The 20,901-nt window shown below is 41.7% G+C and overlaps 1 protein-coding gene across 4 annotated transcripts in view; it reads left to right on the forward strand.

Annotated features, from left to right (window-relative positions):
• Positions 1 to 18,931, forward strand: part of LOC310787970 (nuclear GTPase SLIP-GC-like) — a 52,110-nt gene extending 33,179 nt beyond the window's left edge. For 3 of the 4 annotated variants that reach the window (XM_083649423.1, XM_083649422.1, XM_083649425.1), the window contains 11 exons: positions 1,428 to 1,530; positions 1,801 to 1,888; positions 3,494 to 3,615; positions 5,871 to 6,050; positions 6,153 to 6,307; positions 6,464 to 6,581; positions 7,644 to 7,752; positions 7,867 to 8,009; positions 8,318 to 8,399; positions 8,545 to 8,632; positions 15,140 to 18,931. In XM_083649423.1, the coding sequence (XP_083505549.1) occupies positions 1,428 to 1,530; positions 1,801 to 1,888; positions 3,494 to 3,615; positions 5,871 to 6,050; positions 6,153 to 6,307; positions 6,464 to 6,581; positions 7,644 to 7,752; positions 7,867 to 8,009; positions 8,318 to 8,399; positions 8,545 to 8,632; positions 15,140 to 15,155 (1,204 nt within the window). In that variant the 3' untranslated portion in view covers positions 15,156 to 18,931. Of the gene's footprint in view, positions 1 to 1,427; positions 1,531 to 1,800; positions 1,889 to 3,493; positions 3,616 to 5,870; positions 6,051 to 6,152; positions 6,308 to 6,463; positions 6,582 to 7,643; positions 7,753 to 7,866; positions 8,010 to 8,317; positions 8,400 to 8,544; positions 8,633 to 15,134 lie in introns of all 4 variants that reach the window. The other variant, XM_083649424.1, reaches the window with a different exon arrangement.
• The last annotated feature ends 1,970 nt before the right edge of the window (positions 18,932 to 20,901 follow it).

Here is a 20,901-nt window from a genome sequence, read left to right on the forward strand (position 1 = left end):
CAGTCTTCCCTTTCTCATCCTGCTGCCGAAACACTCATCCACGCCTTCATCTCCTCCCGTCTCCATTACTGCAACTCACTCCTCCATGGCATCAGCCCTCATCAATAGACTTCAACTGGTCCAGAACGCAGCCGCCCGACTTCTCACTCACACCAAATTCTGGCACCACATCAATCCAGTCCTAAAGTAACTCTACTGGCTTCTCGTCTCCTATCGGACCAACTACAAAATCCTGGTCATCACATATAGTACAAAGCCCTTCACCAACTGCCTTCCCCCCCATATCTCACCGACCTTCTCTCCCCCTACCAACCCTCCCGGTCCCTCAGAGCTGGTAATCTTTGTACTAAAGACAAGAACTCCCTGGGAAGAATAGTGAAGGTGGCTTCGAAAATAGCCGGAACCCAGTTCAGAAGCCTGGACCAGATCTGTAATAACCAGGTGCTGAAAAAAGCTGTGTCCATCTGATCAGATGATGCCCACCCTCTGAGGTTCGAATATGAGCGGCTTCCTTCCGGGCTCCGCCTTCGTGCCCCCATAGTTAAAAAGAACAGATACAGAAATTCCTTTGTGCCTGTCTCTATCAGAGCGTTGAACGCTGCTGGGGTACAAATGTAATGTCTCCCCATCTGCCGTTGCTGTTATTTTGTTATTTATTTATTTTATCCTTTTATTCTTTTATTCTTTTATCTTTATTTATTCTTAGGGGTACAGTACAGTATATCTGTATTATATACTTTGTCTGCCCTTTGGTCTGGACTGAGGTTTTTTCTTTTGTGCTTTAATACAATGATACATTGTAGCTCTTTCTTGTGATATAAATGTGCTGCTGTGAGCGAACTGCACTTTGCTACTATGCACTTTATATCTCTACTGTGCACTTTAGATCGTTGCTACTGTTGTCATTTGCACTTTAACTATTGTGTTGCACTTTAAACTGCTGCTCTAGACTGTTTTTACAATGTTTTTTTGTCTTATTTGTTTTTATGTATGTACTTCGTACTACGCTTTCTGCAATCCAATTTGCCCTTTTGGGACACTTAATAAATCTTGAATCTTGAATCTTGAATCTTGAATCTTGAGCCACCTCAGCCGGCCTTCTCTCCAACCTCCGCAGTTTCGGTGACAGAGCCTTCTCCAGGGCAGCTCCCAGGCCCATCTCTTCTCCCCCACCTTCTCTTACCCCCCCCTACCTATACCTGTTTGTCTGTCATGTGTGTCCTTTTTCTGTTGCGCTATCGTCGAACCCTTCGTTTTTAGTGTAAAGCGTCTTTGAGTCCTTGAAAAGCGCTATATAAGTCCCGTAAATTATTATTATTATTATTATTATTATTATTATTATTATTATTATTATTATTATTAGCCTTCAAATTGAGGGCAAATAATGGATTGTTTAAGAGTAAGACATGCATGCATTTCTCCCCCAGTTCGATACAGGACGGATGTGATCTCATTTTAGAAAGAAACCAAAAAGCCAAAGACGAGGTGACAAAAAAATTTGTCAACCAGGAAAAGATGTACCGGTATAAGGTAAATTTTACAGATTACACAATGGATTACACTCTGCTACTTACAATACAACGCCTGTTATTGTAGGCCTATACAGTAACGTTTGAGTCCAACTGGACCTTCATCAGTCCGGATCCTCATCAGCAAGTAGAGTGCGGGAGTTTATTCCATTGGATAGTCTACTGCTTTTCTACAAAACACCTGCCGTAGCCAGTTTTGATGCAAGACTGTAGTAGGCTATATCTTACAGTTCCAAACATTGCATAAGTAAGATTGTGTATTTCTTTTCAGAAACATTTCAGTGGTGATTTTTTCCAAGTGTTCACAGTGAGCTCCCATGAGTTCCAGAAGGAAAAATTTCTGCAAAAACATCAGACTGGTAGGTTAATATGAACATACTGGGGATGAAAGACAAATGTTTATTATGCCTCAATAGCCGAGCCGGAGGCATTATGGTTTCGGGTAGTCCGTCCGTACGTCTGTCCGATGTTCGTTAACACGATAACTCAGGAACGCCTTGACGGAATTTTGTCAAATTTGGCTCAAACGTCCACTTCGACTCAAGGATGAAGTGAGTACATTTTGGTGGTAAAAGGTCAAAGTTTAAGGTCACTGTGACCTCACGAATGCCATTTTCTAGCTTGTTAATACAATATCTCAGGAACACCATGATGGAATTTCATCAGATTTGGCTCAAATGTCCACTTGGACTCAAGGATGAACTGATTACATTTTGGTCGTCAAAGGTCAAGGTCACTGTGACCTCACGCACACCATTTTCAAGCTCATTAACGCGATATCTCAGGTACGCCTTGACTGAATTTTGTCACATTTGGCTCAAATGTGCACTTGGCCTCAAGGATGAACTGATTCGATTTTGGTGGTCAAAGGTCAAAGTTCAAGGTCACTGTGACCTCAGGAGGGCCATTTTCTAGCTCGTTAATACAATATCTCAGGAACACCATGATGGAATTTCATCACATTTGGCTCAAATGTCCACTTGGACTCAAGGATGAACTGATTACATTTTGGTGTTCAAAGGTCAAGGTCACTGTGACCTCACAAATGCAATTTTGTAGCTCGTTAATGCAATATCTCAGGAACGCCTTAACTGAATTTCATCACATTTGGCTCAAACGTCCACTTGGACTCAAGGATGAAGTGATTAGATTTTGGTGTTCAAAGGTCAAAGTTCAAGGTCACTGACCTCACGAGCACCGTTTTCTAACTTGTTAATGTGAAATCTCAGGAACGCCTTGATGGAATCTCATCACATTTGGCTCAAACGTCCACTTGGACTCAAGGATGAACTGATTACATTTTGGTCGTCAAAGGTCAAGGTCACTGTGACCTCACGCACACCATTTTCAAGCTCATTAACGCGATATCTCAGGTACGCCTTGACTGAATTTTGTCACATTTGGCTCAAATTTGCAGTTGGCCTCAAGGATGAACTGATTCGATTTTGGTGGTCAAAGGTCAAAGTTCAAGGTCACTGTGACCTCAGGAGGGCCATTTTCTAGCTCGTTAACGCGATATCTCAGGAATGCCTTGACAGAATTTTGTCACATTTAGCTCAAACATCCACTTTGAACTGATTACATTTTGGTGGTCAAAGGTCAGAGTTCAAGGTCACTGTGACCTTACGAACGCCATTTTCAAGCTCGTCAACACGATACCTCAGTAATGCCTTCACGGAATGTCTTCACATTGAGCTTAAACATCAAAGTCTGGACAGACATGGATGTCGACTGCTCACTTGTTGGCGGAGGAAAATATCCGCCGTGCGGTCGTTCTAGTTGATTTAAGAAAACAACTCAAAACACCCCAATGTTGCAATAATTTCAGTGGAACATTTAAACAATCAATCAATCAATCAATCAGTCAATCAATCAATCAATCACAACTATTTGGATTATGGGAGTGAATTCAAATGTAATTATCTACAACTGTAAGATGCCAACTCTGTGTTTTTGTTTTCCAGAAATACCCGAACTTCAGAAGTGTCTGCGAAAACTCAATGACCGCCAATCAAAGATATCAAAATATGTCTCTGAAGCTCATGGGATTCTCTCACTGATTCATGGAGCCAAGCATAGCCAAAAGGTATGATAATTTAATTCAATTTATTGGTTTATTTGTGTGGTTGTTTTTAAATTATTTTATTTTCATAATAAAGCTGCAAAGACAGTAAACTAAAGTCAACTTCAGAGGGTGGAACTTTTTTACCTTGTAATTTCAGTGCCCCAAAGATCTACTCAAATTCATTACACAAATTTGCTCTCCTTTTGAAGGCTTACATTCATTCTTCCTCTGTAGAAACAGTAGCTTGTGCATCCTACTATAGAATGAGGAAAACTCTGTCCATCCAATCAATCTGAAACCGCACATGGGCATTGAGCCTGCATAGGAATTGGGCCTGACAAAGCTGATTTGTCCAGTTTCCCAACTTTATTTTTGGCAAATCTGCACGGTGTTGCATGCATCTCCGGGTATGGACTAGTTCTTATAGATTATAAACAAAAACAAACAAAACATTTACAAAAGGGTTCCCCAACTAGCGAAGGCCAAATGCGTGGCCCGTGCCGCGCTGGCATTTATATACAAAAATCACACCCAGGTGTTGAAGTAAGTGGTGCACCGTGCAGTTTTGTTCATGTCTGACCCGTGCATGCATCCGTGTGCGCATGTGTGTGTGTGCGTTTCCAGCCGCTCTCTCCATAATGAATGGGGAACTCTCTTCCGGGGCAGGAGACATCACGTGACTGTTCAGCTAATCGCACGTCGTCATTTGCGCGGTTAGCGCTGTTGTCAAAACAGAATAAGAGGCTGAGCCTCGCTCCTGCCTTCAATATACGTTCTTTGTTTCCTTTCCAGGCGATAGACCGGAACACAATATGGCTGCCTCTACCTCTGCAAAATGTTTGTCCAGAAGCCACAATATTTTTTATAAATATCAACAACCAGCCAACAGATATCAAAGCTGGTGTGCTTTTTGGAAACAGCGTGACTCGAACTGGTTGACGGTTATATCAAACTGGTTATTCAGTGGCTTTTACTGCCATGTAACTAGCTCACAGCTAACAGCTGTAAGCCCCCCAAATCTCTGTGTACTCTCCCAAATCGGTGTGAACACACACGTCACCTATAGAAGCGGTTAACTTAGCTTAAAAAAATAACAGTGCACCTGAAGGCAACATAAAATACTGTTGGCGCTGCTCTAGTCTGCTGCTTTTGACCTCACCCCACCACACACTGTACTGACCTGGCTGACCTGGCTATGACCCCCGCCTCCCCGTCTATGTAAACACCACAAAGCCGTAATTGTGGGCGTGTCGGGCCGCTGCGCTTGTCGTCATCTCGGCGCAAAGCTCCAAAAGCATAGTGGAGGTGTGGTCATGCCCATGAAAGCTACAGCGTCACGTCAGCAGCTTCCTCCTCACTAGACTATCTCCTCACTGAGAGGGGCTAGAGTGAGAGAGAGAAAGAGGGTGAGAGAAAAGATAGCCTAGATGGGGAGAGCGAGAGAGAGAGAGATGTGAAGCTGTCATGCATGCAGGAAAACTGTCAGTTCACATCTGAATGGACTGAGCAGTTTTGTTTCATTTTACCGGACCATGCGTAGGTGGTACTTGTAGCAACCCATGTTAAGGGCTTGCCCAGGGGTGGATACGAACCGCCGAGCTAGCTCCCTTTGCGGAGCTGATTAACATGCCTTTATACTGGGGAGTGAGTTTAACCAATCCACTCGCTATCACACTGGACTCACGAGGAATCAACGCTGATTCACCTCGGTTACACTGGACCTGTTGCAATGCTCCTCCTCACAATGCTCCCCTCCACGTACATATGTATGTGAGTCATTGTTTTCTACAACTCTATCAAGACCCCCCCTTCCCCACCCAAGCGTGTACGTTTGGCTCTCGGCCAGCATGCTCGGCATAATTTGGCCCCATTTCAGTGTAACCCTTTTTCTAGGAATTGGTGGTAAATTTTTATAAAAAATAATAATAATAATTGCTTACATCAGCTGAAAAAAACTTAAATAAATAAATTATTTTATTTTTATCATGTTCCCATCTCTAGAATTCCATTCCAATTGTCAAAATTGTGAGTCTCTTCTCTATAGCAATATAGAGCATAGGATGTTATCAACTGTGAAGTATTTCACAAGTTACTTATAACTTACTTGTAATGAATATGTGGCTTCACGTGCTTTACATGAAATTTTATTTATGTGGTCAGTTGTTTCCAAGATGCACAATGTGAATCCTTCATCTATTAATTTTTGATGGAGCAATTTGATACAGTATAGTTTTGGTGCTTTGATTTTATTTGGAATGTTTTGTGTTTGATTTCAGGCTCACCACAAAGAGGTGTGCGCAATCCTGGAAGACAGACTAAGGGTTGAGCTTGATAAAGTCAGAAGATCCATGGAAAAAGCTCAGGGAGCGATTGAAAACTGCCTCAGTGATGGAGTTAAAGTATCACAAGAATCATGTGAAACAAAGATCAAGTTAATCTTAAAGTTAAACACTTCTGTAAGTAGGCTATCTGAATAATAATTATATCAACAGGACACATTTTGTGCCTCACTGGAAAATGTTAACTACCACTGAACAATTTCTGTTTTTTTCTTTCAGAAAAAAACTCGTAGCGCTTTTCATAAGCCGTTGAAGTGTTTAGTTCAGAATCGTGGCATTCACAAACCCAAAAAATTGCCTGAAATCAACATAAATGAGCAGTTAGCTAAAGACATGAGAGATGGCATTGATGAGGAGTTCAAGCAGACCTTCCCGTAAGAAACTACTTCTACATAAAACCATTTATTCAAGCACTTTAAAGCGATGAGGAATGGCCAGAATTAACTTTTTTTACCCTACATATAGTACACTACTAGAAAGAACCTATCAGCTGTTATTAAAGCAGTTTTTAACTACATAATATGTTTCAGGAATGAACAAACATATGGACCATTCAACGGAGCCATCAAGGAGTTTACACTTGGCACAGAGAACATACTTCCCAAATATACAGACGTCTCCTTGCAGTTGAGATTTCTCGAGACAGAGGTACAATGTCATAATACTACTATTACATTTCCTTTATTAAAAGGTTTATTGTCTGATGTGTATCCATGCAGCCATTATCATGCTGCTTGTCTAGGTCAGGGTCATGGTGGCAGTAGGTCGAACAGAGCAGACGTCCTTTTACCCATCAACTTTCAACAACACCGACTCCTCAATTCAGAGGAGCAGCAGCAGCTCACCTCTGGTCTGTGGTCCCTCCAGACTGATTATATCCTCAACCTGTCACAGACAGTCAGGCCAGACACTATGCAAAGAAACCTCATTCTTTCAGTCACTGCTTAAAGCCTGTGACCGTCAGTGAGGATCGGATTGAAGACTGAAAAGAAAATGAGCTATGAGCTTTGCTTTGTGGCTCAGCTCTCATTTTTACTGCCATGGATCGATAGAAAGCAATCTCACATCTCACTTGTGAAAAGGACCGGAGGCCTGACTTTATCCATGTTGGACCAGTGCTGAAGGTGACATGCCATTTATATCAGTTTTGGAGGTGCTGACCTTCATTCAAACCACCTCGCACCTTGCAGCAAAACACTGTTGTGCATTTTATAGATCACAGTCCTTTGAGGCCAAAAAGACGGTATCACGTGTAAACAGCATAGATGCCATCCGGATCTCACACCCTCCAGATCTGATCTGATATCCTGTCCATGAATATCACAAGCAGGAATTAGGCCATGACTCATATCAAGACGATATTGATGAGGCATGTCAATCACAACACAGGGCGGATCTCATCCAGTCCTGGACAGGGTTGCACCGGTCATTCATAAATCTGTCGGTATCCCTGTTCTGCAAGATTCCTGTGATCAGTTTGAGACTGTTATAGGGGAAAGTGATGGTATTACAGACATATGATTTTATAGTTATTTTAGTGTAGTACAAGTAGACATGAAAACAGTGTGATTCTTTGACAGAAATTGTACTTGATTTATGGAGAGCATTTCATTGGCAAGGAATAATACAATGTATCTTTATTTTGTACATTATTTTTGAATCCCTTTGTCTTTGAGTGGAATGTTTATATTTTGTTTTTCTCTCCAAAAGGAAGCAAATTTGAAGGCAAATGTGAATGATCTCATTCGTGCGCAGAAGAAAGAAATCTACAGAAGTCTGCCAAACTCAATTCAGAAATCCATGGATCCATGCTATAATGGTAAGAAACAAAACCATAGGCGATGCAAACTGACTGATGCATATTTGCATTCATCTTGAAAGCTTTGCACCAAGGCAGGACAATTAAGTATGACAAACTAATTTTCTGATGTAGCTATTCTAGAAGCAAAAGAACATGAAGGAACAGGCTCGTTGAAAAAAATGAGGGAAAGAATTGCGAAGCACCTGAAGGACTCAAAGGACATCATCTTCAGCCAGGCAAAGGACGATATGCTGAAACAGATGAAGAGCCTAATGGTTTGTCACTTTTTCTATTATAAAATCTGATCATAACAATCATGCTGCACATCTTTATCACCTAACTTCCTGTGAAGTCTTGTGCCTGTGACTAATATTCACCTATTTTCAGAGATGACCCCCCCCCCCCCCCCCCCCATAAAATTCTTCCAGGCACTGTGACAAATATGTACTGTACGATTGTTGTTATTAATGTGGTATTCTCACAAGCACGCTCATTCACATACTAATAATCAGAGCAGTTAATATGGTGCAGTTCATTTTGCACTGTGTAAGTGTTAATGATAGGCTAAACAATGCTGACTTAGGACAAGATCCTGAAGAAACTGGAAGATGATATGAAGACATCACTTAAACGGTCACTCGAGGATGATGATGACTCAATCCCAGGTAAGGGGGGGGGGGGGGGATCAAAATTATACTAATCATGTAGCTTACTAAAAATACTGTGAGTATTCATCTAATTAATACAACTAAATTTGCCAAATAGTATGACACTCAATAGGGCAGTCAAATTTAACCTTATTTGTTTCAGATGTCACTGACGAGTTTGAGAGGGGAAAGACATGCAATGACAAACTGATTCAACTGATGGGCAGTTCCAACAAAGAACCAAACACATGGTAAAATCTAGTGAAAATGTTTATTTAGCAATTGTTTGTGCTGGATTTTTTTTTCTTTTTCTCCAATAAAAGTGTCTGCAGCAGCTCAGAAACCATATTTGGCTGGTGGGCTAGTACATAAATATCCAGCTAAGATAAAACAAAAAAAGGTAACACTTTACTTGGATAGTCCTCCTACAGAGAGTCTACAGAGTATTAGTAACGTTTCAACAGCTTATTAGTTGACATTCAACAATTCATCAATTCAGCTTCGTCTGTAGATGTTTAACAGATGATCTATAGACTATAAGTGACAATTCATGAATATGGCCCCTATCGTTGCATCGGCGCTGTTTCTAGGCCGAGCGCCTGGCGCAGCACAAATCAGTGGGCGTGGACCAGCGCACTTGATATCTTGGTCTTGGCGCTAGACGCAGCCTCAACCATTACAACCACGCCTTTTAAGCGTAAAATTATGCACCGTCAGTTCATTGGATAAGTGCAATAAACGAATCGCATGCTTGCCTTTTAAGCTCCATTCCAGTGGTCCAGCAAAACCAGACGAAACCCAAGCCTCTGATCCCCCCCCCCCACCTCCCTTCATCCCGTCTGTCTCCATATATCGGCTATTATTCCATATTATGATGCTTCTCAAACCAATATAACTGCAGTTTAAATACTGCAAGCATGTAAAAACGCTACACTATAGCAAGATCAAAGTGAAAATAATGTTCTAAACGCATCAGCTAGAAAAATATAGCCTATTAGATTGGTGAAAGTTTGTCCAGAAAGATATCATTTTCTCTCGCCTGCTGCAGGAAGGATGATGCACATAAATATAGCCTACATTATGTAAAGTCATTGCATAAATGTGTTTTTATTGTAAAACTAAATGTGGAGTAGGGCCAAGTTATTGGAGCGGACATCACAGTATAGCAGATGACAGTAGAAGCTTCCGAAGCGCGTTCCGCTGTCACTTATCTAAATCACGTTAAATCGACAAGGGATATTTATAGCCCCAGTAGGACATATATGTTTCACATAGGGTGGTGTTTTCATTTCGATGTTTTATTTGGTCCAATATTGAAATGTTCTACAATTGGAGGTTGTCTTACCATTACACATTATTTAGATCCTCCCTTAATATAGGTTTTCGGCTCATTTGGTTGCTATTTAGTAGCGAAATGGAGAAGCACAATACATGTTGGGACATTCACATTGCAGTGAACTTACAGCTTATTTTTTCTATGGGACTCTGAGCGAGGCAGTCAGAGACAGTCGGTATTGTGCCTGTCAGACTGTGAGGAGAGAGGGAGAGAGTGACACAGAGAAGGGTGACAGAGGAGAGAGCCAGAGGGGAGGGAGAGAGCCAGTGGGGAGCGCTCCGCGCAACTGGCGCACTCTGAATAGGCCTGGTTTTCAAAAGCGCAAAGCGCTAAATGTACGCCAGGTCGGAAGATAGCAGTACGCCGGTATTTAGCGCCGACACGCCCACTCTGGCCCATTCTGGGACTGCGCCACGCCCATTCGGCCTAAAGCGCATTTGGCAGCGTAAAGCCATATTGATATCGTCCCAAAACAGGCGCAAGGCACGTTTTTTTGCGGTTAAGGCCCGTTTTAGCGCCGAAGGCCTGTGGGAGAATAGGGGGCCATATCTACATATTTTCATAATAAATTAGTTGAACTTGAACTATGCACTCAACCTATGCTTAAGAGATGTTTCATGAATATTAAAACAATTTGTATACTATTCCCCACCGGGGAAACGGCAGGGATGTCAGATTACCAGTCCACCTCTTCCAGCCAGCCCATTCTCACCTCCACCTCCAGGACTTAACTCGTCAACTTATCAACACTGAAGAAAGCCCAGCAGTGCTTAAAGAAGAAATTCTAGAAGAAGAAATTGTGCCAGAGGCCACAGCCGGCCATCCCTCAACCCCTGACAGCTTTGAGAGGTTTACACCTGATATTGCTGTTCATGAAAACGAGGAAACCTACATGTTCAATTGCACCTCTCCAGGCCTGTACGAGTGCAGTGTGACAGGTCTACTGTTTAGCATGAAGGCAGAAGGCAATGTGGTGTACAGGGTTATCCCATGGAAACAGAAGCTAGCCCAGCATAACAAGAAGCCTGCAGGGCCGCTGCTTGACATAAAATGCCACCAGCAGTCTGTCTGTCAACTTCATCTCCCACACTGTGAGATCCACTCTACAGGTGGATGTGAATTCTTGTCAGTTGCCCATGTGACAGACCAAGGAATTGAGTTCATCCCTCCCTATAAGATAACAGAAACTCATGTTGTTATAAACATCACTCGACTTTCTTGTTATGGCAATGTCAAGGATGAAAACTCGCCCTCTGACCCGATCAAGGCGTCGGTGTTGCTGTTCTACAACCCTCCGGTTGATGGTCTCAGTGCAGTGCTCAATGTGTTCTTGCTTCCTAAAAACAGTGTACCCTCTGATGTGCTGCGCAAAAGGAAGGAAATAGTTGAGAGAGTTGAGAGGTATATGGAGACATCACGCTGTAAACTACACCCAGAGCAGGAGTACACACTGTCCTCTTCTCCTGAAGATGACTCAATTCTAATACAACCAAAAAAGGAAGAATTTGAGATTGACTATGACAACTACATCCCCACATTCCAGGTGACTTTAAAAAAGATCTTTAGAGATATCAAGCTCCTTCTAAAAAACAGTAACAATTCCCAGAATGTGTGGGAGAGGGAAGTTTGTCTTCCATCAGATGCCGTAAGACAGCCCCAGGTTCAGAGTGGTCTGAGTCTCCCTTCAAACGATAGGCTGTTCAACATACGGGGCAGCTTCATCGACGGGATATCAGGACCTGTGCTTAAAAGTCTGCTGGACAAGCTTTTTGAGAAAAGGGTGATGAATGAGTCTGAGAGGGAGTCAGCAGCTGAGATGCAACAGAGACGAGAAAAGGCTTGTTTTGTCATCGACACAGTAAGGCAGAAAGGGGAAGCCGCTAGTTCAGAGATGATCACATTTCTCATAGAGGAAGACCGGTTCTTTAGTCACCATCTTGGCTTGATTTGAAAGAACAAAAAACAAAGACAGGGTACAGTATTTTCAAAAGTGGAAAGTAACTAATTGCATTTACTCTAGTTACTGTAATTAACTGCTTTTGTACTCTTTGTGCTCCAATCGTGTATTCACGGGGGATCTCCTGCACAGGCACTCGGACAGTGCTTCTTTTGCCCTATTTCCAGAACTTATCTCTTAATCTAATGGCCTGCCTATCACCTCTCTCTCCCTGGTGGATTCGAGCCTAAGTGACGGTTCTCCCGTCTCTTTTCTATTTTTCCGTGTTGTCTGCACACTCCCTCCTGGAGCTGAGACAATTCCATCTAAGTGACGGTCTCCCGTCTGACTCCCTGCCTATGCAGGAGAGCACCAAGGCTCTGAGGTCCGGTTCTTTTATGTCATTGTCGTTGAGGGTGTGTCTATGTTTTTGCTGACTCAATGGTCCCTATTCTCCCACAGGCCTTCGGCGCTAAAACGGGCCTTAAACGCAAAAAAACGTGCCTTGCGCCTGTTTCGGGAAAATAGCAATAGGCTTTAGGCTGCCAAATGCGCTTTAGGCCGAATGGGCGTGGCGGAGTCCCTGAATGCGCCAAAGTGGGCGTGTCGGCGCTAAATACCGGCGTACTCGTATCTTCCAGCCATCTTCCGACCTGGCCTACTTTTAGCGCTTTGCGCTTTTGAAAAGCAGGCCTAAAGCAGGATTCTGTGCACCGGGGACAGGAAAGTGAATGGAGAATACAATATATAGAAAAAAATACTTTAGAATACAATAGAATATAAGATTGCAACCCTTCTCAGGCTTTGGGTGAAGCTGTAATGCAGTTTCATAAATTTAGTTTAGGCTATCATAATAATCCCCATTTATGTGTAATATAGCTCTACGTTTTATTACCCCCCCCCCCCCCCCCCCGAAATTAGCTAGGCTACTAATATTACTAATATTCCTAATTAATATGTATTATTATTTCATTCAGATAATTGACATTATAGGCATGTACCGTAAAATACCAATTAGAAGCCGACTTCCAAATTGCCGCGGGTCCCATATATAAGCGGGGTCTGGATACATATTTTGTACATAAAAGCAGGTCCCAATTTGACGCCTGGTTAGTTTTTTCAATGTTTTCTTTTTACCTTTGCGACATCCTGTTGAATGCATCTCCCAAACACAACGAAGAAGAAAAATCGGATGAAGAATACGAACGAGGAAACGGGAACAACGAGGAAAAAAAACACATGCACGAAACTTGCTGATCAAAATTCGTTTTCCCTCAACATCTGATGATTCTGAAAATTGTGTAGGCATTTCCTGAAGATTTTTATACACTAAAACCGACATCTCTGGTGTAATAATTATTTTGAGAAATGTGCCTATGGTATATTTCCCTGCCAGCGGGCATAGAAGTCCGCTTCTAATTGGTATTTCACCGCTCTTTCACATGTGCGCTACTGAAGAGGGTGCTCCGTGAGTGATGAACAGCGGAGGAGGCAGCGCATGCAACAAATAATCTGCTCACATGATGATCATGTTCTCTCACCTTCAGCGGAGAAAGTTTAGTGGTAAATACCGGTAGGTCACAGTTCAGCTCAAATTTTATTTGATTTCATGTACAGGCCAGAACTGGCATGCAATGTGCTCTGCTGCGCTGAGAGGGAGGCGCGGCTCTCCCCATAGACAAGCAATCGTGTGGGGTGCTGACTGTAGCCAACTCATTAAAATAAATGGTTTAAATAAACAATTTCATACTATTTACAATCTTTGCTGAGCAATATTTTTGTACAAAAATAATTAAAGCAGGTCCCAAACTGCCGCAGGTCCCATATTGACGCGGGGTCTGGCTACATATTTTGTCAATTAACGCCGGGCTAATAATTGGTATTTTACGGTATTTACATGCTTGCAGTATTTTAACTGCAATTAGATTGCTTTGAGAAGCATAATAATATGGAATAATAGCCTATATATGGAGATAGACAGACCGGATGAAGGGAGGGGGGGGCGGCGGAGCCCTTGGCTTTGTCTGGTTTTACCGGATTTGTCCAGGAATTGGAGCTTAAAAGGCAAGCGTGTGTCTCTTCCCTGCAATTCTCCAATGAGCGGACAATGCATAATTTTACGCTTAAAAGGCGTGGTTATAATGGTTGAGGCTGAGTTTAGCGCCGATACCAAGATATCAAGTGCGCCTTTCCACGCCCACTGCTTTGCGCTGCGGCTGGCGCTCGGCCTAGAAACTGCGCCGCTGCAATGATAGAGCCCAATGACTTCAATTCTGATTGGATGCTACATGATCCCTCTCCTAATGGTGGCCCTGCTCATCACTTCGGCCACCTCCCTTAGGTGTCTTGAACTCAATGATACTCTAACTGAACCATCCTTATCTGAAAACATCCATCAACTGGGACACCTCCTATGGTCTTGAACTCAATGACACTCTCTTCCCACTCTCATCTAAAAACATGTTATGTAACCCAGGCTTATTTAGCACACAATAATGGTATTTACATTTGTCATTTCAAACTTTGTGCATGTAACTAGACTATTTCACCATACAATTAAAATCCATTCATATTGAGATTACATTTTCCACTTGGAAGTCCATAGACACGTGTTCACATCCCTCAGTCAACACAATGCATTTCAACGATATAATACAATCCATGATTCACGTGACATGTGGTTATAACATTGTGACTTCAGTGCACACAGGATATATAGAAAAACTTTGGTGAATAGCATTTTGATTAAATAGGAGTCTCCTCTCCTCCAGTCGGCTTTGCCCCCTCGCAGGTGGTGGAGCAAAAGTTCATCCAAAGTTCAGCTTTCCCAACATCTTACACTTTTTTGAGTAGGTTTTAAAATCAGTAGCCTAATTTGACTTTTACTTAAAGCCCCCCTTAAGTCAGTTTTTCCTACCTGTTCACAGTTGGTGTTCTATGAAAACGTACATGCGCACATGCTGTTACATCACCATTTGTGCCAAAGAGCTTACATTGATAAGAACCAAAGCCTAATAGTTTGTTTCACTGCAACATGACTGCATGCGCTGTTGTAAAGGAAGCAGAATAGCATCTCCTCTTGTCTTCAGTATGCTCTTTGTGATAAAACGGAAGTAGTGGCCATACTGTTCCAGTCATATCTCTGTGAAAAACATTATTTTATGAACCAAAATATTATTGTCAACAAACCAGCCACCAGATAGAAAAGCTGATGGACTTTATGGAAAGAGTGTGACTCGAACAGGTTAAAAGTTACTATCGCTGTGTTTTGAGCCTGGTGAACACTCAGTTAGCAGACGTAGCTAATGGCTAACTGTAGCTAAAGCCAGAGGGTATCTAGTGTAAATATTGTATTATCCGTCTATCATACGTCACTCGTTGACAACCATAATGTCTGACGTCATCACCCATTTTTACCAAAATAATATTTTTAGGACTTTGAGGGCAGTGATGTGCTTTCTCTTTTCTTTGCCAATTGCAGAACAGCGCCCCCATCAGGTGAATCATCCCTGAAGATGTCAAATCACAAGGGCAGTGATTTTTTTTTGTCCTTCAATTTAACCTGAGTAGAAATGTATTTTTTCTATTTTTTTCATTAATATTAACTTTTTTTAAATTGTCAAACAGGTATGCATTATAAGCACTTGAATTCACTGAATTGTGCATAGTTTTGTAATTTTCCACAAACAAATCAACATCCAATCAGACACAAAATGTAAATAAATTAACGCTCACACGTACAGAGAATTGTGTTGGGAAGGTATAGGTGATCATCTACAACTCCAGACCCCCCTCCCTCCCCATTCGCCCACATACATAGCCTACAGCTACAACCACAAACTCTCATACATCAATAACACACATCGCTGTACATATCCTCATCCCTCTTTACGTACACAGGAAATTAACAATCATTTTGAAGTATGATGTTATATTTTTGTCCATTATTTTGATGTTCAGCGTGATGAAGTTTAGCAGGGGCTAGCTCAAGTTGTGCAATGTCCCTATACATTAAGAGCCATTTGCTGATGTGATGGCTTCAGTGACAGCCTGTCATCATCTTGGCTGCAGTTAAGCCAGTGAAGACAATGCATTTGTCCTGGATAGACCCTTCTTAGAGGAGGTGTCGTTAAGCAATAAGAATGCTTGTGAGCGTGGGATTGTCCTGGTCATGATAATAGACATGGTGCCATGGCTACATCTTTCCAGAGTGAATATACACGGGGACATTCCAAAATCATGTGTATACTTTATGTGCCCCAATAGTGTTACCTGGGCAAAAAGAGTATGATGTCTACACTTCATTTACTGTAGTTTTCTGGGAGTGGAGTAGGGTCTCTGGATGAGTTTGAAATGGATCATCCAATGATTAGGGTTTCTGGATGATAAGGATACATTAGATCAGATCGTCTGCCAATTCAGACAGTCCGACTTGGGCTTCAGGTCTTGTTTCTAGATACCGTCCAGTGGGAGGGGTTTAAAATGTCTATTTCAAGTTCAAGTATCTTTATTGTCGTTAAATTTCTCCAACAATGAAACGGTGGAAAGAAAGAAAAATAGTAATAAGTTAGGTCATCATTCTACATAGGCATCAGTATCAGTAACTGTTCAGTAATACATTATGAGAGTTCATGACCATGATTTGATAGTGCATGTCACAGTCTAGAATGTGATCAGTGGTTCCGAGTTCATTTTTCGCAGGGTGGGGGGTGAGAGTGTTTTGACAGCTTGTGGGAAGAAACTGTTTAGCATCCTAGACGTTTTTGAATGGATGGACCTGTATCTCCTACCTGAGGACAGGAGGTTGATGAGCTGGGTGGGATGAGTGGGGGCGGCTGTAGCTCAGGAAGTAGAGTGGGTCGTCCACTAATCGCTTTGGATAAAAGAGGTCAGTGGTTCGATTCCCGCCTCCTCCAGTCTGCATGTCAAAGCGTCCTTGGGCAAGATAGTGAACCCCAAATTGCTCCCGTTGGGGTGCCAGCACCCTGCGTGGTAGCCTGCCGCCATCGGTGTGTGAATGGGTGAATGTATGTACCTACTGATTGTAAAGCGCTTTGGATAAAAGTGCTATGTAATGGCGAAATTAAATCTCCATTTTCATTTAGTGGTTTATATTTTTACCTATTCATACATTTACTTATTCTTACAAATTTTATTCTTATACATTTTACTTACTTACATTTGTACTTTTATACATTAATACATTTACTTACATTTATACTTTTATACTTTTTATACTTCTTATACCTTTTATACTTTTATACTTTGTGTTGTATGAACAAATTCTGTAACATGAAGTAAAGCTATGGTCGGGCCCGGCCTAAACCCAATATAATTTGACTACTCTGCTTTCCTCCTTTATAAGAAAATAGCTAGGGCCCTGCTAACCATTACCCTGATTAAACTTGCATATTGTTTTGGTATAGATGGCCCCACTTCCTTATCATGGGCCCCCCTTTCCTTAGCTCTTTTCTGCACGTCCGCTTGTTTATGTGTCTGGGTGAGTCACGTACACTTATCGATGTCATGTGCTGAGCCAGACTTCTGTAGGCTAGGGTCTCCATTGGCCCATTGTTTATGTCTACCAAATTAATCGAGAAATAAATGTGTGTATGGGGTGGACAATTGACCTAGCTGAAACTTCCCCTTTTCATGACATCGGGCTATTGTGCTGTTTGCCATTATGAAAATCATGTGCTCTGGAATATTGCTGTACTCATGTTAACTGCATTACCGTAACTCTTGTATTATTGTATTGTATGATGCACCATAAGAGACTGCCTCTGGCCTATTGTATTTTCCAATAATTGATATATTGAAATATAGAAAAAACTATTATCTTCATTTACAATCATTTGCATATAGGCTACTGTATGTTTTTTTATTTATTTATCATATACACATTTTTTATAGCCTATATCAGAGTTTAGCAGTGACAAATATTCCACTAATTTGACAGATACATTACATTTTCATAATCCAGTTTTTATTGTTATATTTGAATGTACCATTGGTGAGTGTATAGCTTACCTGTATCCTGTCTATAATACCGTCTTTGATATCATATCATGACACGTGAACATGGGGTCTGCTACTCAATTTTAAAGGGGCATTTGTCCTCTGTGTGCTTAATTTACACAAGGAGGCTTCTGGACCACATAGAATTCTGCTTCAGTCTGTTCTGAACATGTCAACATTTGTGCCCCTTATTAAAGGGATACGCAAACCTTTTGGGAGTTTCACACATTTGCCATATCGCCCATACATAACCAAGATACACAATGCCTTCATAGTCACTCTCTGTGCAGTATACAGTGAGCTACAGTTATCCAGTTAGTTAGTATTGCCAATTAATTGGTTCACCAAAAACACACATTTCTAACAGCGCCAAAAAGCTCTATGTACATGTTGTGACTCGGGTACTCACAACAAGATGGGTGAAACTACCAAAAAGTTGGCGTATCCCTTTAAGTATGATATTGTTCCCTGGCAGTGTGTCATGTCTTTGGTGTGTGTGTTGTTTTTCTACTGCAAAGGAAAATGTGGTGGAAGAAATGTGCTTGATATATTCCTTTACAATGACAATGGAAAATTATTTTACTCACTTGTTTGTACGCATCTTTGCATTCCCAATACAAGATTAATAAAAAATGCTTCATAAATTACAAGTTGACTAGGCTACAGCGTGGGCATTCTACCCAAGTGTTCTTACTGTGTTTATTATAAGTTAGATGTGGTAGGGGGGATCCCTCTGAGAATAGCCCCACTCAATTGGTTTCATCCATATTTTATACATTTATCATGTATTTTGCACAAGTAGGCCTAGTGTAGTCTACTGAGAATGAGCATAGCATCATAGCTACACTCATTCTTGTTGTATTCCTTAAACATACAACATGATTATAACAATGCAAGGGTGTGTAGCATAATTTATTTTTTATCGTAATCCACACCCACACATACAAAAATGATTATCCTACTTGTCCTTACAAACTTATTTTTTTTTATGTATTTATCTCTTCTAATTGTTCTATTTTAACATTAATAACAGTCTCTCTGTACCCAGAAAAAGATTTTTCAGAATTTATTCTGTTTATAGAAAACACCATTAACAACTTGGCATTTTAAAAAAAACACTACAGATAGAGCACACTGCACTATCTGGATTCTCTATCCTAGCCTATTCAGATGCCCTCCTCTCACCTCAAGAGGAGTGCCACCTCACCTGGCACGGGAGTCATACACCAAAGTAGTTGCCATGCTTGCCATTTGCTAAATAAAGACGCTTGTTAAATCATACTGACTGGCCTCTCATGATTGAAATATTTAATTTACTGTCTCTGCCCTGCATCATGTTATCAAAATGTGCAGCTACATTAATTTCAGCAAATGTAACAGCATTAAACGGTGCATCAATACATTGGGACTTTTTATTTTATTTGGCATTGATCTAAGCCAAACATTAAAACACACTGAAATGTTACAGGAAGCAATAAAAAACTCTCAGCACCATCAAACACAGAGACAGAGACAGAGCACATCAAAAGTACCTTCAACATAAAACGTCAACTTGAATATTCTGTATTTTCATCTCAACTATGTGACTGCCAGCATGACTTTGGTGTTTGTAAAGGCAATAACAGCAAGTACTAGATGTTTAAACACAAAAGCGTGAGCATGCTAAATTATTAGAGACACTGTAGGAGGGGAAGGCGTTATTATTTCTCTCAGGCACAGATGAAAAGTGTTCACCTAATTTTCTTTTATCACCAACTCTCTTTTAGCTTAACATGAAAGTACATCAGTTATTGTTTTTATTAAAACCTTTAAATTCATCCATGTATGTAACCATGAATGATTTTGGCAAGCCACACCAAACAGTCAAAAACAATGGCATTGTGATTCATCCATAAGGTAAAGTGTGGTACTGAAATACAACCGTTTGAACTCCAAAAGGTACAGTAGAATAGAGAAGATGTTGTTAGCAGCGCTGACTGGAGTTGTGACGGTTGAAGGTTTGTATGAAAGAGTAAACATTCCAGTTGGCAGTGAGTCACCTGTTAACCCACAGAGTGCTGCTTCTTCAGGCTGTCTGAGCGTCTCACTCTCTCCTCAGGGGTCTTTCTGTACCAGCTCCTGAGAAGAAGAACACACCCAGATTCATGCTGAGATGCACTCACAGACAGTGGTTCAGATAATGTTCCTAGCCTCTGTACACACAAAATAAGGCGTTATACTGACCCCTGGCGGTTTAGCTGGCCTGGGACAGGCGCATTCTGGCCTTGGCTTGGCTTGAGGATCCTGGGAGAGGAGAGAGGAGGCATGCAGAGGACAGGAAAGGGCTAAATATAAGGGGACAATACTGACAGCATGCAGCTGCATTTGGGAAACAGCAGAGTGACTAATAAACTCCAGAGCTATGTTAGGTACCGGTTGATAGTGGGGCTCTTTGGCTTCTGCTGCATCTTCCTCGCCTGGGCCGGGGATTCTCCAACCCTGAAGGAGGACGAGCAAGCGCAAACAACTGGTGATAATGAAAGTAGAAGATGTAAAAACAGATAGCAGATAAATCGAGAGCCTACAATAGGAACTGCCTGGCTAAGTGTTACTGTCATTTGTTATATAGATTCCACAAGAATTATGATTACTCCTATAACCATCTGTCTGGGTTATACGGTAATGCACTTTCGATGCTCTCAATTCATGCTGGTTTTCAGTCGCCTAATAATTACCACAGAGTTTACAGCCTATGGGTTGACAGCACAGTAGATCATCTGGGGCTGCTTCTCCTCCAGCTATCACTCTAGTCTGTACTGTTATTTGTAGCACAAAGAGCAAGCTGACAGCGACCGTTTTCCAGGTAGGCTCCATGTATGTTCGATACAATTTTGTAACATCTTTTGAAGCCCGAAGGCAGCGCCATGCTTTACCAGCACAGCTGTGCCCACTGCCCGACCGGTGTTATGCGCAAATCAACCCCCCTGTACATGCGTGCCCCCCCACTATGTAAATGCATGCATCCACTAGGGGGCGCATGCACTCCACCATTGAATCTGCCTGTCTTGACTTTCTTGAAGCAAACTCATTGGCAAACTCGAGTCTGCTCATGTCTGCTGCGTGGGCGGGGCTTGGTGGGGAGGCAGTTTTGTCCGATAGTGCAGCAGATAATTGCATATTTCAGAAGGATCGTTCACTTTGTGATGCAAGCATGAAATTTGGCACAGATACTCTTCAAGGGCCACTCTTTT

The sequence above is a fragment of the Poromitra crassiceps genome (assembly GCF_964638095.1).
Source record: "Poromitra crassiceps genome assembly, chromosome: 13".
Taxonomy (NCBI): domain Eukaryota; kingdom Metazoa; phylum Chordata; class Actinopteri; order Beryciformes; family Melamphaidae; genus Poromitra; species Poromitra crassiceps.